Below are 15,477 nucleotides of genomic sequence, written 5' to 3'. Positions count from 1 at the left end.
GAGACAATAAGGGCTAGAACCTTCAAAAAGACTGTTTCACTGATTCACCTACGAGCCATGTATTCAAGGGTTTCAACAAAGAGTGGAGTTGGGGTTTTGATGTTTATTCATGAGGTTCTGGGGGAAGGGGGAGACTGAGTTGGGTTATGCAACTGCTGGTGCGCACGCAGTTCAAGATGGAAGTCCTTCGGTTCCTCTCAACATAACTCATTACGGGATGTGACGCAGGCACACTGGGTCCCTTTGTCACATTGCCCCTTTCGGCTGGCACAGGTAGGACAAACAGTGGTCACTTTCACTCCTTTTGCACACACTCTGCTCCTTTGGAGTCCTGCAAGAACTATATTGACAGTTTATTTGCAACATCTTGGACCATTCAGTTCGTCCCGCCCCTTAGCCGAAGCAGTTTGCCCCATAGGGCCTGTGTGTTCTGTTCTACTCTCCAGGAGGTGGGTTATGGTTGTACCAGGTTGTTTATTCCGCACTCTGCCCTGCTCCCCTTTTTCCTGGCCTCTGTGCAAAGGCAGGGTGGGCAACCAGCCCTGCTCTAGCCTAGGCCTGTCTCATGATTAATGAAAATGCTTTTTTTGTACAAAGTCCTTACTTACGTTTTACATATGTGTATATATATTCATTTATATATACGTATATTTTAATATGGTTGCTTTCTTCTGGTAACATTCTGTTATGTTTTTTATTTTTACATTTTTTTTTCGTGATTTTAATTTTAATCCTGTTCTTTTATATCTTTCAGTACTTTGTGTTGCCCCCCAAAGTAGAAGAACGCTTCATAGATTTTGGCATACTGAGTGCTACAGAAGCAAGTAATGTTCTATTTGCAATTATAAACAGCAATCCAATTGAGGTAAAAACAAAATTCATCTTCATTTTAAATCACATTTAAGAATTTTATGCGAGTGTTGTGATAATCACTTTTATATCTTTTCTTTTTTAAGTTGGCTGTAAAAAGTTGGCATATCATAGGAGAAGGCTTATCCATAGAACTGGTAGCTACAGAAAGAGGCAACAGAACTACGATTATTTCAAGACTTCCAGAGTTAGAAAAATCCTCTTTATCAGACCAGTCATCAGTAAGTCAACTTGATCGTTTCTTTAAATTAATCTCTATTTCTAAACCCCAAATAAAAATTGAGTACCTTGACTAATAGTTTTGTGTGATTCATAATAGCACCCATTATTTGCTCTTGAAAGGATCTTATGGGTAAATCAACCTCCTCCTTTTATAACAAGGGCACTAAAATCCAAAGGGGTTAATTTCTACTTTGTTGTAAAAATATCCATAACAAGCAAAAATTGTCTTTTTATTACACAAGCGTCAATGCAGGAGAAGTCTTACAGGTATCACGCTAACCCCAAGTTCATTGAGTTTGTGGGGTAGACGACATTGCCCTGAACATTGATAGAAAGTGTGTCCAATTATACAGTAATATTTTTGGCAGACTTTCTGTACTGATTAGAAAAGCATCTCCCTGAGGCCAGTGTTATTTATTTGACCCCTCCATGACTCTGCCCGTGTCCTTGTACTGTCACAAGTATGTGCTGTTGGTCGTTAAGCGAGCCCCGAGCAAGAGAAAACAAGTATGCCTGTGCAAGCCCTCGCCACTGCTGAGACGGAAGCCTGGAGTTCACACCTACAGAGAGAGGATTCATAGAGTCACCTCGTGTGAGAAGGAGCCTCACGTTTCTCATGGGAGGATGGGAATAGAACTCCTTTAAAAGAGGAAGACCCTCAACGAGATAGATTGACACAGTGGCTGCAACAGTGGGCTCAAGCATAACAGCGTTCATGAGGTGGTGCAGGACCAGGCGGCATTTCATTCTGTTGTACGTAGGGTCACAGTGAATCAAAACTGACTCGACAGCACCAAACAACAACAGCAACACTAACAATTAGGGTTCGACTTCACAAAATGAAGTTCATGTTTATTAGAGATGATTGAAGAGAACAAGTGCAAAAAAATCACTAAATAGCTTGAGAAAACAGATAAGTCCCCACTCTTCTTTCAGATGTTTGCTGCTTAACTCTTCCTTCTTTCCATGAACTTCGGTGTTTTAACAGGACCTAGCCTCAGTTGCTGTGAAGACATGGCTCTTAACATTACAGAGTAACTTTCAAAGCTTGAAGCAGAGCCAACTTTTTATGTACCCGTGCCCTCATGTCATTGAAGGGCTGTGTCCCTCTGCTCCACCCTCACCCCCTTTGGCCCTGTAGATACATGCGTGATGAGTGAGGAACTCTGCTGGCCGAGAATCATACCCCCTCCCCAGCTTAGCAGCTGGGAGCCTGACTGTGCCTCTTGGAGCCTGCTTTCTCGATGGCCCATGTAGTAAGTGTGGTAGACAGGCATCCCGGCATGGGCGTTATCTTGAGGCGTTTGTTCCCTGATACAGTAATTGAGTGTCATACTGTACTGGGTTGGGGTACGAAAGTCAGTTTATCACTATAGCCTTGACTTCCATTTTAATTAGGAACTTCAACAAGCAAGGCTAATGAAATGACGTTATTTCTGTCACATGTAGGTAATACTAGCTTCAGGCTATTTTGCGGTGTTCAGAGTCAAACTTACTGCAAAGAAACTAGAAGGGATTCATGATGGAGCCATACAGATCACAACAGATTATGAGGTAAGGACTTCGTGGGGTTTTTCAGAGTGATTCAGTCCTTTTTCATTTTTATAGAAGCAGACAAGTCTACTCACAAAGCTACACTTTCATGTAGTTGGTCTTCTGTAGTTCCTTAGATTTTGGGAAATTAGAGTATAGACTTACAGAAGATGGATGTTCATCAGCGCCCAGTTGTCTGATAAAACCCAAACCTCCTGAACTAAGGAAGTGGCTTCGGGAGAATGCCTGTAGCACACTTAGAATTTTCCTTGTTAGAACCCTGCCTACAGGTGGTGACAGTGTCGCACAGAGCCTGGCGGGAACCGCCCTAAGCTAGTTCTTTCTGATTCTTTCCGCAACTGTAAATATCCACCTGTGTAACATTTCCACAAAGGAGGATAAAGTTGAGGAATCTTGTCTTAATTTTAGTTCTCATGTTTGTATTTCTATGATTCAATCAAATTCAAGGGACAAAAAAAAAGATCAAGCTTTTTAAAGACTCTTTGTAGAGTTTGACGTGTTGTATTCAGTAAGATTTTGAATGGCTAAATTTCTTCCAAGCCAAAATATTTTTTATTTAATATTTAAAACTCTTTGGGAAGTTGAATACTGCTAAATTTAACAAGTTGCTGCCCTGTTTTCAGCATACACAACTCTCGCATGAAAGAAAACTAACACAGAGTAAACAGAATTTCCCGTTTAATAACAATCTATTGGGCGTCTGTCAAATTAATGCCCTCCAAAAATGAGGAATTCATATTTATCACTCATGGTCAAAATGAGTACATTTCAGAGTTAGGGTGAGTCTTTGTTAGCATGGATAATAATAAAAATTAAGAGAAAGTATCCTAGAGAAATATCTTTGTGAGTTACTAATTGGGCTTGAGTTGAGATTCTAAATATAGAATACTCAACTCTTTTTTTTTAATTAGGTTGATGTTACTTGTTTTCTAGATAGAAAAGAATAGAGATCTGCGTAACTCCAGAATATTCTGGATTTTTCACGTTTTATGAGTACAAGTTGACTTTCCTTTTTAAGTTAATTATCTACACGGTACTTGTGCAAAATCTGTCTTCATTCCCTCCCCATTCCCTCCTGTTTACTGTGTTTTCAATGAATCACTGAGAAATTGACTGTATTTCAATGCATTTTATGAAATACATTGGACAGCTAGATTAAACAGTATCTGCGGGTGATTTCAGTATTGGTTATGAGGTGGTCATTGCCAATAAAAATCCCAAGGTGAGTATTTTTTTATTTCAGGAAAATAATGCAATAATCGTTGGGCTCAAAGTCAGAGTTAACCACTTGTTTCTTCACGGTCCGCTTCTTCACCCCACAGATCCTAACAATTCCTGTGAAGGCTGTGATCGCGGTGGGCTCACTTACCTGCCTCCCCAAGCACATGGCTCTTCCACCTACCTTTCCAGTAAGACAATTTACAGACTTTTTCTGACTAGTTTCTTTTTTGACTTTACCTTTATCCTCCTAGAATTCACCAGTAAAGTTGGTTTTTTCTTTATTAATCATTTATTATAAGGCAAGACACTGTATGAGGTTCCTAAGAAGGTAGAAAGAGGAATAAAAAATAGTCCTATCTCTCAAAAATTTTTCTACCTGTACTGGCCGATGGACCCGTGTAAAGCGGGGTATAGAAATTGCCCGAAGAGGAGTAAAGATAAAAGCGCTGAGTGTCTGGTTGACAAAGGTGCCGTGTGAGCAGCTTAGACTTTTCTTCTGGCAGGGATAGGTAAGGTGTGGGAAGCACTTGCATTCAGGGCCCAGGGAACAACCTGAATAAAGACACAGAAGCAATAAAGCCAGATGTAGGTTCAGGCACTAGTGAGTTGTCCAGTTGGCAAGAATGGAGGGAAGTTTTAAGAGAGAAGATGGAATAGTGTGTTGTGGTGAAAGCATGAAAAAAATAAAATCATTTAAAGCCATGGAGATCCACAGTTTGCAAGCCGAGGCTTGACATCGTCAGAGCTCAGCTTTAAAGTTTGGCATGCTGGCAGAAGTAAATACAGGAAGCACCTGGAAGTAGCAATAGAGTGCTGGAAGCAGGGACGCCAGCCCAGAACCTCTGGCCAGAGTCCACATGAGAAGTGACGAGGGGAGGTTTGAACTTGGGACCGTGGCACAGGCAGTAAACCAAAAATCAAACCCATTGCCCTCGAGTCAACTCTGAGTCGCAGCGACCCTGCAGGACAGAGTAGGGTTTCCAAGGCTGTAATCTCTATGGAAGCAGACTGCCACACCTTTCTCCTGCAGAGTGGCTGGCGGGTTCAAACCACAGACCTTCTGGATAACAACTGATTGCTTAACCGCTGCATCACCGGGGCTCCTTGGCGGAAGCAGTAAAACCCTTTACACGCCCAAGCCTTTGCTGCTGCTTCCCGTGAACGCCCCTCCTCCTCTCCTTCCTTCAAAGAACACATTTTCCAAATTCAGTTAAGTCGTCATCTCTCTGAAGATTTCTGAGTCCTCTAGACAGTGCTTGTTTTTGCCTGTGTGATCCTGGGCCACTTTGAAAATACCTCTCCAGCGAGTGCCTTCTTACTGCAGTAGACAGCACGTCAGTCTCATAGTATGAGAATACCTCTCTTGTAGTAGGCCTCTCATTATGCCATCATTATTTCCTCGTATGCTGATCACCCCAAGGAGGGGTCTTTGTATCCCCACTAGATGATGGATGAATGAAGGAACAAAATGATGCCAGGGACATTTCAGGTGTGTCATTTGACCTGTACCTGAGCATCCTGAGGAGGTTGTACTAATTGAAGATGGTATGAGGAGGCAGGTAGATCGGGGCGTCAAAGTTCTGACCTGGGTTTGAGGCTGTGAAACAAGAAGGAAAAAAGTAGAAAAAGCAGGAGTCAGTCCTGCCTTTTGTGGCTAATTCAGCTCACAGTATAGGAGCCCCTTTATCCCATGGTAGGAGGCATGGTGAGTTAGGACAAACAACCCATTCCAGAAATCTTAATGCTATACAGAATAAAATCTCAATTTAAAATTTAACTCCCTAAAAACAGAAATTTTTAATTAACAGGTTCAGCGCATTTAAGTTTAGGTCTTAATTAAATCTTCATCTCCTTGTCATTCTGCTTTGTATTGACCCTACAGAATTCTTGACTTCCTTATTCCTCCGAAAGGACCTTATTCTATCTCTTATTTTCTCAGTCAGTGATCTCCTAAATCACTGTGTAAATCCTGGAAGGGAAGAGTGCAGTTGAGAAGACAGTAGGTGACACAGTAAAAGAGCCCATAGGTGGAGCAGAGGAGAAACCACCTGTATAAAAATCGGGACTGGCAATGTGCTTGTGTAAAAATTATAACCGAGAAAACCCTATAGAGCTGTTCTACGCCTTAACACCTGGAGCCGCCATGAGTCAGAAATGACTAGAACACAATGGGTTTTGAACTACTTCAGAGTAAGCTTTCCAGTATCTTTACATGCCTTTCCAAATCAAGTATTTGCTTCGAATTACAAATTAAGCTTATATTACCAAATTATGTAAAATCTGTTTTATCAGATAGTCAGATAACTTGTAGTTTAATACTTAATACTTAAATAGAAATTGTAAAACGAACTTTTATATCTGTTACCTCTTTTGATCCCACCACACCCCTGAGAGACAGAGGCCTGAGGGAAGTAGTAACTAAAGGTGTATAAGGACCGGGTGTCACAGGATGACATAGCTGATTGGAGGTCAGACCGGAACTCAGCACAGGCCTTCCTGTCCTTCCTATTCCACAGCTTATCTGCCCTCTCATGTATTTCTCCTGTTTGGCTGTCACCCACTAGGCTGTAAATGGTTGAGTGTTAGCCTTAACCTGTTATTCAACTGTCTTTTTTCTGTGCGTTTCTTTAACCTTGTTCCCTGAAAGTGAAGAGGACTTGAAGCACTTACTGATGAAGATCAAAGGCCACAGTCTTCAGTATGGATTACACCTCAATATAAAGAAAACAGAAATCCTCACAACTGTATCAGTAAGCAACATCATGATAAACAAAGAAAAGATTGAAGTTGTCAAGGATTTCATTATACTTGGATCCACAATCAACACCCATGGAAGCCGCAGTCAAGAAATGAAATGATGCATTGCATTGGGCAAATCTGCTGTGAAAAACCTCTTTAAAGTGTTGAAAAGCAAAAATGTCACCTTGAAGACTAAGGTGTGCCTGACCCAAGCCGTGGTGTTCTCAGTCACCTCATATGCATGTGAAAACTGAACGATGAGTAAGGAAGACCAGAGAAGAGTTGATGCTTTTGAACTGTGGTGTTGGTGAAGGATATTGGATATAGCATGGACTGCCAAAAGAACGAACAAATCTGTCTTGAAAGAAGTACAACCAGAATGCTCTTTAGAAGCAACACTTTGGACACGTTATCAGGAGGACTCAGTCCCTGGAGAAGGAGATCATGCTTGGTAACATAGAGGATCAGTGAAAAAGAGGAAGACTCCCAACGAGATGGATTGACACAGTGGCTGCGACAGTGAGCTCAAGCATAGCCACGATTTTGAGGATGGCGCAGGACCAGGCAGTGTTTTGTTGTACATAGGGTCACCGTGAGTCGGAACCGACTCGGCGGCACCTAACAATGACATTAGACCAGTGGGTTTGATCATTTTATAGATCTCTTCAAATGGCTAGAAATCACATGTACAGTCTTGCCTTGGTATAAACAAACCTTGCTCGACAAACTGAAAGTGACCGTGTCCTTTATTTAAAGCTATCTCTGTACCTTGTTGACGGTCTCAATATTTTAATGGGAAACTGTGAACATATTTACTGTATTTTCACAAAATTGCAAAGCTTTTTCCTGCTAATTTTTCTGTAACATGCCACCACAACAAAAATACATATAATGGGCAGGGGTGAGGCAGGTTGGGCTCTGATTACAAATTTAGAGATTATCAACTGATGAAAAGCCTAAATGTTCTTTTGGCTCTACCCAGTGAACCCAGTTCTGGCTCTAGTGTCCTAGAAATATGCCTGTGTGTTAAAAAATTCAACCATGTGCAAACAAGTTTTTTTTTTTTTTCCTGCAGGGGAAAGTCGTTCATCAGAGTTTAAATATTATGAATTCCTTCTCACAGAAGGTAAAGATACAGCAGATACGTTCTTTGTCAGAAGATGTACGATTTTACTACAAACGATTACGGGGCAACAAGGAAGACTTGGAGCCAGGAAAAAAATCAAAGGTTTGAACATGTTATATCTGGGAATTCCCGTCTCTTAATAGTTTGCTATCGTGGCCTTCGTGTCTTCGGGACTCATGGTTCTCCCGTACCTCCTTACAGATTGCAAACGTTTATTTCGATCCTGGACTGCAGTGTGGGGACCACTGCTACGTCGGCTTGCCTTTTCTATCCAAATGTAAGTCACCTTGCTGCGTCTCTCATGTCCTTCAGCCCCCTAAATGTTTTTTAATAAAAGGCTGCCACTTTTGAATTCCACCCGTATATGCGTCTCTCATGTCCTTCAGCCCCCTAAATGTTTTTTAATAAAAGGCTGCCACTTTTGAATTCCACCCGTATCTCTTGGGAACACAGAGTCATTTGAAGGAAACTTGACTAGTGGATAAGATGTAGGGTTACAGGGCAGTGTACGCCTCTTTGCTTTCTTGTTACAGTGGATCCCAAAGTGCAGCCTGGTGTAGCCATGCAGGAGGACCTGTGGGAGGCCGACTGGGATTTGCATCAGAGCCTGTTCAGAGGGTGGACGCGGATAAAGGAGAGTTCAGGGCATAAGTGAGTGCTCTTGCTTTTTAGCTCGCTTTATAAGTTTGAAACTTCTCAGTTAATGTTACTTTCTACATGCTGTTCTTATACTCGGTTATTTTACTTCTTTATAGCTAAGGAGCCCTGGTGGCGCAGCGGTTAGGAACTCTGCTGCTAACTAAAAGATCGGCAGGTAGAATCCACCAGGCACTCCTTGGAAACCCTATGGGGCAGCTCTGCTCTGTCCTGTAGGGCTGCTACGAGTTGGAATCGACTTGACTGTAGCACATTTGGTTAGGGTTTATAGCTAAGAAAATCACCCTGACCTTGAGAAATTTATTAATGAGTCGTCATATCGGTGGCCATTTTAACCACATATTACTCAGCAGTGTACACACTCCCGTTTTTCTGTTTCTCCTCTAGGCACTTCCTTAAGTTCAGGCCATTGGAAGTTGTCTTCATGTGGGACAACTACAGTGTTCTTCTTAGACACAGCCATCTGCATAAGGAAGCACATTTTTGCCTACCATTGACCTCTGTTAAAGGAAAACATTTTCTCGGTTTAATCCCACAGGGACAGAGCGCGTATTTGCTCATTGTGGAAAGAGCTACCTGCTCCAACATCTGTGTCCCTTTCCAAGTGCTGAGCTGTTAAAGGGCACATGGGCGCAGTTCAGACGGGCAGTACCATGTGTCTTTGGCAGGTAGAAAATGTCCTAGTGACAGATCAGTACTGTAGCTGGACTCAAACGCAAAGATGTGTTTATTTGGCGGTGTAGAGAGCTGGCCTTTTCAGGTAGTTCAGAGGAGACTGTGATGAGGACGATGAGGGTATGACAGCTGATGAAAGCTGCTCTTCTCAGCTGGCTCGTTAGCCATGTGTTTGCCAGCATCATTGAGATATTCCAAATTATCCCAAAACCCATTGCCGTCAGTTCCTACTCATAGCGACCCTGTAGGACAGAGGAGAACTGCCCCATAGGGTTTCCAAGGAGCAGCTGGTGGATTCGAACTGCCGACCTTTTGGTTAGCAGCTGAATGCTTAAGAGTATTCTGCTCCCAAGGCTCTCCCGATCTATAAAAATGTAAAATTTGTCAAACCCCCCGTGGTTGAATCTGAAGGGCTTCTTTTATCTAAACTGCCTTATCCACTGTGGAAGTTTTCATAAAGCAAAAGAGTTAAATTTTTACCTTAAAATGGTGAAAATAAGGACAAAGACACTTCCTCTAATGGGCTCAGTAAGAAAACACTAATTAAAATTCCTTGGCCCCTTATATTTCCATAGTGGACGTCATAAAGAACAGAGAATCTTCAGATTTTAACACCCAATTATGAATAAATAATGTGTCGTGCTGCCCTAGGCTCAGCTGGCAGGGACCTCCTCACCTCCCACCCACCAAAACCCTGCCTTCTGTCTGTGTACCCAGCACCCCGATGCTGAAGACCTGGACTTCCTGTCTGCCCCGGGCCCCCGTGTCCCATTGGCACAGTGAATGTGACATTCTCCCTGTTCCTGCCTTATGAATGTGCACGTGGCAGAGAATTGTCACTCCTGCCCTGCTCTTATAAAGCCCGTACTCTTACCAGTATCACAGCATCATAATTCAGAAGTGGGGCGAGTCAAATTGGGCTTCTGTGATTGGGCCCAGGGACCTTAACCCCATTTACAATACTGTCTCCTTAGGGAATGTGCTCTGAGTTCTAAACATCTGGCTTAGAAACACTAGGGGAACATTCAAACTGGGTCCTGAGTATTGCTGGAAACTTCACATAAGTCTGAGCAAAACCCTCATACATACAGCGTCTTCAGCTGAAGTGTTCACTGCATGTCAGGATTTTGTTTTGCTTTTTGTCTCGGGGAAGAAAAGGCCGTCTGCCAAGAGATCCACTGGCCTCCTCAAGTTCTGCTGAAAATATGGGTAGCACTCTGCTGCTGGTGTCTCCATCTTGCCACCAGGCATCCAAGATGCTTTAGGAATCTCCCCATAGTGTCGTATGTTTGTGAATACAGGGTTTATAGCATCTCTGTACAGGTCAGCCTTTTTTAAATACATTACCTAATCTAGCCCAGGTTTCAGCTGTGGTCTTCGTTGAATTTATACATTAAAAAGTTTTTCAAAACTTACAAAGGATTGCATTAATGCTACTGGTACTAGTTCTAAGACTTGTCGTCCTTTACATATTCAGTAAGAAAACAACACGGCTGAAATATTTTGGTAGCTCTTTGTGCCAAACAGAGACGCCATCATATAACATTAAAAAAGCATAGTAAAATATTAGCACAGTAGACCTGTTTTTTCTGGCCCAGAATAAAATTTCTCAAGTACACAAGTCTAATAGCATCCCTTGTATTCAGAAAACTCATCTCATTTTGATGCAGTGACTTATAAATTGTTTTTTCTAGATTGAGCGCTATATTTGAAGTAAATACAGACCTCCAAAAGAACATAATATCAAAAATCACTGCTGAGCTCACCTGGCCTTCCATCCTTAGCTCACCCCGGCACTTGAAATTTCCACTTACTAATACAAACTGCTCTTCAGTAAGTATTCAAAGTATCATTGGTTTTTGGAGTTATAAAGTATTTAGTCTTGCTTTTAATTATAGCAATCTTTCATTTAATATTTTCTTACTTTGTTTCAGGAAGAAGAGATTACTGTGGAAAATCCTGCAGACGTTCCTATCTATATTCAGTTTATCCCTCTGGCTTTATATTCCAGCCCTTCTGTCTTTGTAGATAAGTTAATATCAAGGTGAGCTTTGCTTTAGACAATCCAGATATTTCCGTTCATGTATTAGCATTACGTTTTTATTTTACACGTTTAAATCTTTACTACAGCTCAACAGTAATGGATTTGGCTTAGAGAAATTCTGTATCCGTAATTGAAGTTAAGAGAAGGTTCTGGGGAGGGAGGTTGATGTTATGTTAAGCATCTAGAAGAGTTTTCAGCTCAAGACAAAAAAAGTAACATGGAACTCTTTCCCAAATAATTTATGAGGAGAAAGGAGGTGGGACCTTTCAAACATTTTGGTTAAAAAAAAAAAAATGAACAAAGTATTCATTGTAAATTGTGGCTTTTAATTTTTTGAGGATTATTAATCTGGCAGTATGCCAAAAGATAATTTGTGGAAAAAAACACAGACTTGCTAATTACCCTGTAACGCCTTTAATTACAATGTCTTTACAAAGAAATAAATGTACATTTTTAATTTTAGGTTTAACTTGAGTAAGGTGGCAAAGATAGATTTCAGAACACTAGAATTCCAAGTCTTCAGAAATAGTGTAAGTATTCAAAATTCTTACTATTCAAAAAAAATTGTGATATGATGTGATCGATGCAAATGTGAAAGAAAGCTCTTGGCTACCTGTAAATTTGGCTGAAGGCTGAGTAGCTGGAAGAAGTCAGAGTGGTCCGTAATTATTTGAGACAAAGAAACCAGAAAGAACGGATGAGATTTAGATCGAAGTGAGGCAAACTGAGTCAGAGGCTGTCTGTCCCCGTTTGCAGGCATTCGTTGTTAAGCACACGCTGCTTTATATAATAGCTGTCAGAGATTCTGAAAACATATAGATAAGGTATTTTTGTTAAGCATCAGAATATTGAGCTTGGTCATTGAAATGTAAATTCAGGATACTTTCTAATAAAAGTGTACACTCCGTGAATGCCAGACCCAGGGCTGGCTGCATTCATCTCTGTCCCGTGCTCCAGGTCACCTAGCACAGTACCGTGTACGCTCTCTACTCTGTAAATATTCTTGAATTCATAAACGTGTACGTAAACTGGTTTGTTTTAGGAACAAAACTGTTCTCTATCCTACAGGCCAGGCTGAGCAACCACTGACAACTCGTTATTACGTGAGGCCTTCATGCAGGCTGTGTATCCGTCAGGAGGTTAACGCTTAGAGCTAGAGCCCCCTACAGACTGCCCCCCATGCCCTTTCTGCGCAGCCATGTCCCACCCATCCTTAAACACCCTGCTCCTGGGGCCAGCCCTGCTCACTGTGAAGCCTTCACTGACTAGGCTGTCTTGATCTCTCTGACTCTTCATTCACACCCACATTAACTTCATCTTTTGTTTTCTTTTTGATATGTGATGTCTTGTTTCCCAAATTTGGCTATAAGCTCCTTGAGGGTCTGTCTTCTGCTTACTTTGTTTTTCTCTGATATGGAGGCATTGAATGAACGAGAATAAGAACCTGGTTAGTCCTCCACCACCTGAATTACTTCGAATGAAAGCAGTGAATGGTCATCTCCTTCCGCTCCTTGCGGCTCCTGAGCCGAGCACAGGTCACAGTAGAGTCGCGCTGCGGTTTGCCGCTTTCCACATGGAACAAGGAAGGTTGGCTCCCAGAATAATCATGGCTTTGTACCTACCAGCTTTGTCACCTTGAGCAAGAGAACAAACCTTTCTGAACTCCAGCTTCCCTTCTTGTAGTGTGATATTAATGATGCCTGTCGTTGTTGTTGTGTGCTGTCGAGTCGATACCGACTCATAGTGACCCGGCAGCACAGAGTAGAACGTTCCATGGGGTTTTCTAGGCCGTAATCTTTACGGGAGGAAATCACCAGGCCTTTCTGCTGCGAAGCTGCTAGGCGGGGTCGAGCTGCCAGCCTTTCAGTTAGCAGCCAAGTGCTTAACTGTTACACCACCAGGGCTCCTTAATAATGCCTAGAAACAGTAAAAAATAACACCTCTTTCCGAGCTGTTTAGCAAATTAAACAAAATCACACAAAAGTTGTAACTTGGTTCCCTGGCATACGGGAAGCCCTCAGTGAGAGTAGACTTGATCAGTCGGCCTGTGGCCAATTAGGCAAGGAGCAGAGTGGGATGGGAAGAGAAGGGCAACGGGAAGGGTTTTCAGTATTTAGGGCCGTAATGCAGAACCCCTGTCAGTATTCCATGAGAACCTTCCAGGTGTCAAAATTCTGCCAGGTGTACTTACAGTTATAATTTCATGTAATCGTTACAGCAGCCAGGCTGAGCAGTCGCTAACTACCCTAAGAGATAAGTATTTTCCTTGTTCTATACCCATTGCCGAGGCTCCTCTGGGTGGGTTCAAACCGCCAACCTTTAGGCCAGTAATTGAGTGCTTAATGGTTTGTGCCACCCGGGCACTCCTTGTTGCTGATTTTGTTGGGTGCCATCTAATCAGTTTCGACTCATAGTGACCCAGTGTGACAAAGTAGGACTGCCCCATAGGGTTTTCTAGGCTGTAATCTTTACAGGAGCAGATGGCCAGGTCTTTTCTTCCACAGAGCTGCTGGGTGGGTTTGAGCCGCCAACCTTTCAGTTAGCAGCCAAGCACTTAGCTGTCCTACCAGGGCTCCTTTGTTGCTGATTAGGAATTGCTAGTTAGCCTTGTGGAAGCAGAGGTTTTATACTGATTAAAGCATTTGTGTTCTTTTCCGTAGCTTTGTGTTTTAATCCGTAAGGTGTACGTCAGCCAAGCCTTTATAGAATAGTTTTTATAAGTCAGTCTTATATAACAAAACAATTTTCAATGTATTTTTTCTGCCAAATATCTAATTTTGGTAATTTACAGTTATAGGAGTCCTGGTGGCACAGTAAGGAGCCCTGGTGGCACAGTGGTTAAAGTGATAGGCTGCTAATGGGAAGGTCGGCAGTTCAGACTCACCAGCTGCTCCATGGGACAAAGATGTGGCAGTCTGCTTCTGTAAAGATTTACAGCCTTGGAAATCCTATGGGGTAATTCTGCTCTGTCCTGTAGGGTCACTATGAGTCAGAATCAACTCAAAGGAAAAGGTTTGGGGTTTTTTTGTTTGTTTTGGTTACGAAGTGGTTAAAACTCTTGGCTGCTAACCAAAAGGTTAGCAGTTCAAACCCACCAGCTGCTCCATGGGAGAAAAATGTGACAGTCTGCTTCCGTAAAGATTACAGCCTTGGAAACCCTGTGGGGCAGGTCTGCTCTGTCCTGCAGGGTCACTCTTAGTCAGAATTGACTTGACAGCAGTGGGTTTCGTTTCTTGATTTTAAAGATACATGCACAAATGTGGCTGTAGACAAGATTGCTGTAATCTGTTTTTCATACTTTTTGAACACCCAGTATATGCTAGTCACTGGTCTAGGCACAGGGGATACAGTGGTGAGCAAGCCAGGCAAGAGACCCCCACTCTCAGACACTAATGCTGTAACCGGGCAGTGACACAATGTACAAGGGAACCAGTGAGCTAACAGGCTGACTTCAGGGAGAGTGAGGAAAAACGAGGCCACGTGACAGTAATAACCTCATTTAAGTGGAGTGTTCAGGAAGTCCCCTTTGAGGACTGTCATTGCACTGAGACCTCTTTAACTACTAAGAGATGCTGCAAGTGTAAAGACCCTGAGCTAGGATTCGTCAGGCTTGGTTCACCTGAAGAAGAAACAGAAAGTGGTGAAGTTGGACCGTAGGGAGGGAGGGAAGAGTGGCTGGTAGGGAGAAGCAGCAGGAGCCAGACCTGCGAGGCCCCTCGGGCTACAGGAAAGAGCTGGCACTTGATTGTGAATGCCCTTGGGGAGCCATAGGGCCATTTTGAGTATGATCTGACCTGTACAGAAAATAGTGTGGGGTGTGTGACAGGGACCAGACTGAACTTGAGACGGCCGTGTATTCTAATCTCTTGCTCTTCTCTTGGAGGGACTCTTTTGTGTACTTTGTTGTTTCCATCCATAAAAAGCAAATGTAACAAGCTGAGTGATCGTGACTCAGAATAACTAGAAAGCTAAATGATCAGAACTTCTTTTCACTCTACTTTGATAAGGGACTTTGAAAATACATGTAAGTAAAAGGGCTAATATTTCCCTTTTATTATTTTGAATACAAGTACTTTAGTGTTAGTCACACAATGTAAAACACTGACACTGTGAGATAGGAGGATGAGTAAGAACACTCCAGACCTCAGAGATTTACTCTAAATGAGAAATCCTGGAGGAGGCCCTAGGGTGAGCTTAGGATACATTCCATCCCAGCCCCCTACAGCGCTGGAGAACTGGTTCTCAAAGTATCTGGTCTCCAATGGAACGGGATTGAGAATCCAGACATACATCCGTCCACATATGAGCAGCTGATATTTGACAAAGGCCCAAAGCTCATTAAATGGGGAAAAGACAGTCTTTTTAACAA

At 42.5% G+C, this 15,477-nt stretch overlaps 1 protein-coding gene across 4 annotated transcripts in view; it reads left to right on the top strand.

Moving 5' to 3' along the window:
* The window catches only part of TMEM131 (transmembrane protein 131), a 228,518-nt gene that overhangs the window by 172,619 nt on the left and 40,422 nt on the right, over positions 1 to 15,477 (top strand). For all 4 annotated transcript variants that reach the window (XM_064268429.1, XM_064268427.1, XM_064268428.1 and 1 more), the window contains 10 exons: positions 755 to 865; positions 957 to 1,091; positions 2,542 to 2,646; positions 3,969 to 4,055; positions 7,682 to 7,834; positions 7,934 to 8,009; positions 8,266 to 8,383; positions 10,759 to 10,897; positions 10,999 to 11,108; positions 11,572 to 11,638. In XM_064268429.1, coding sequence (XP_064124499.1) covers positions 755 to 865; positions 957 to 1,091; positions 2,542 to 2,646; positions 3,969 to 4,055; positions 7,682 to 7,834; positions 7,934 to 8,009; positions 8,266 to 8,383; positions 10,759 to 10,897; positions 10,999 to 11,108; positions 11,572 to 11,638 — 1,101 coding nt within the window. The remainder of the gene's footprint in view (positions 1 to 754; positions 866 to 956; positions 1,092 to 2,541; positions 2,647 to 3,968; positions 4,056 to 7,681; positions 7,835 to 7,933; positions 8,010 to 8,265; positions 8,384 to 10,758; positions 10,898 to 10,998; positions 11,109 to 11,571; positions 11,639 to 15,477) is intronic.

The sequence above is a fragment of the Loxodonta africana genome, chromosome 15 (assembly GCF_030014295.1).
Source record: "Loxodonta africana isolate mLoxAfr1 chromosome 15, mLoxAfr1.hap2, whole genome shotgun sequence".
NCBI lineage: Eukaryota > Metazoa > Chordata > Mammalia > Proboscidea > Elephantidae > Loxodonta > Loxodonta africana.
This window is presented reverse-complemented; position numbering and strand designations above follow the sequence as displayed.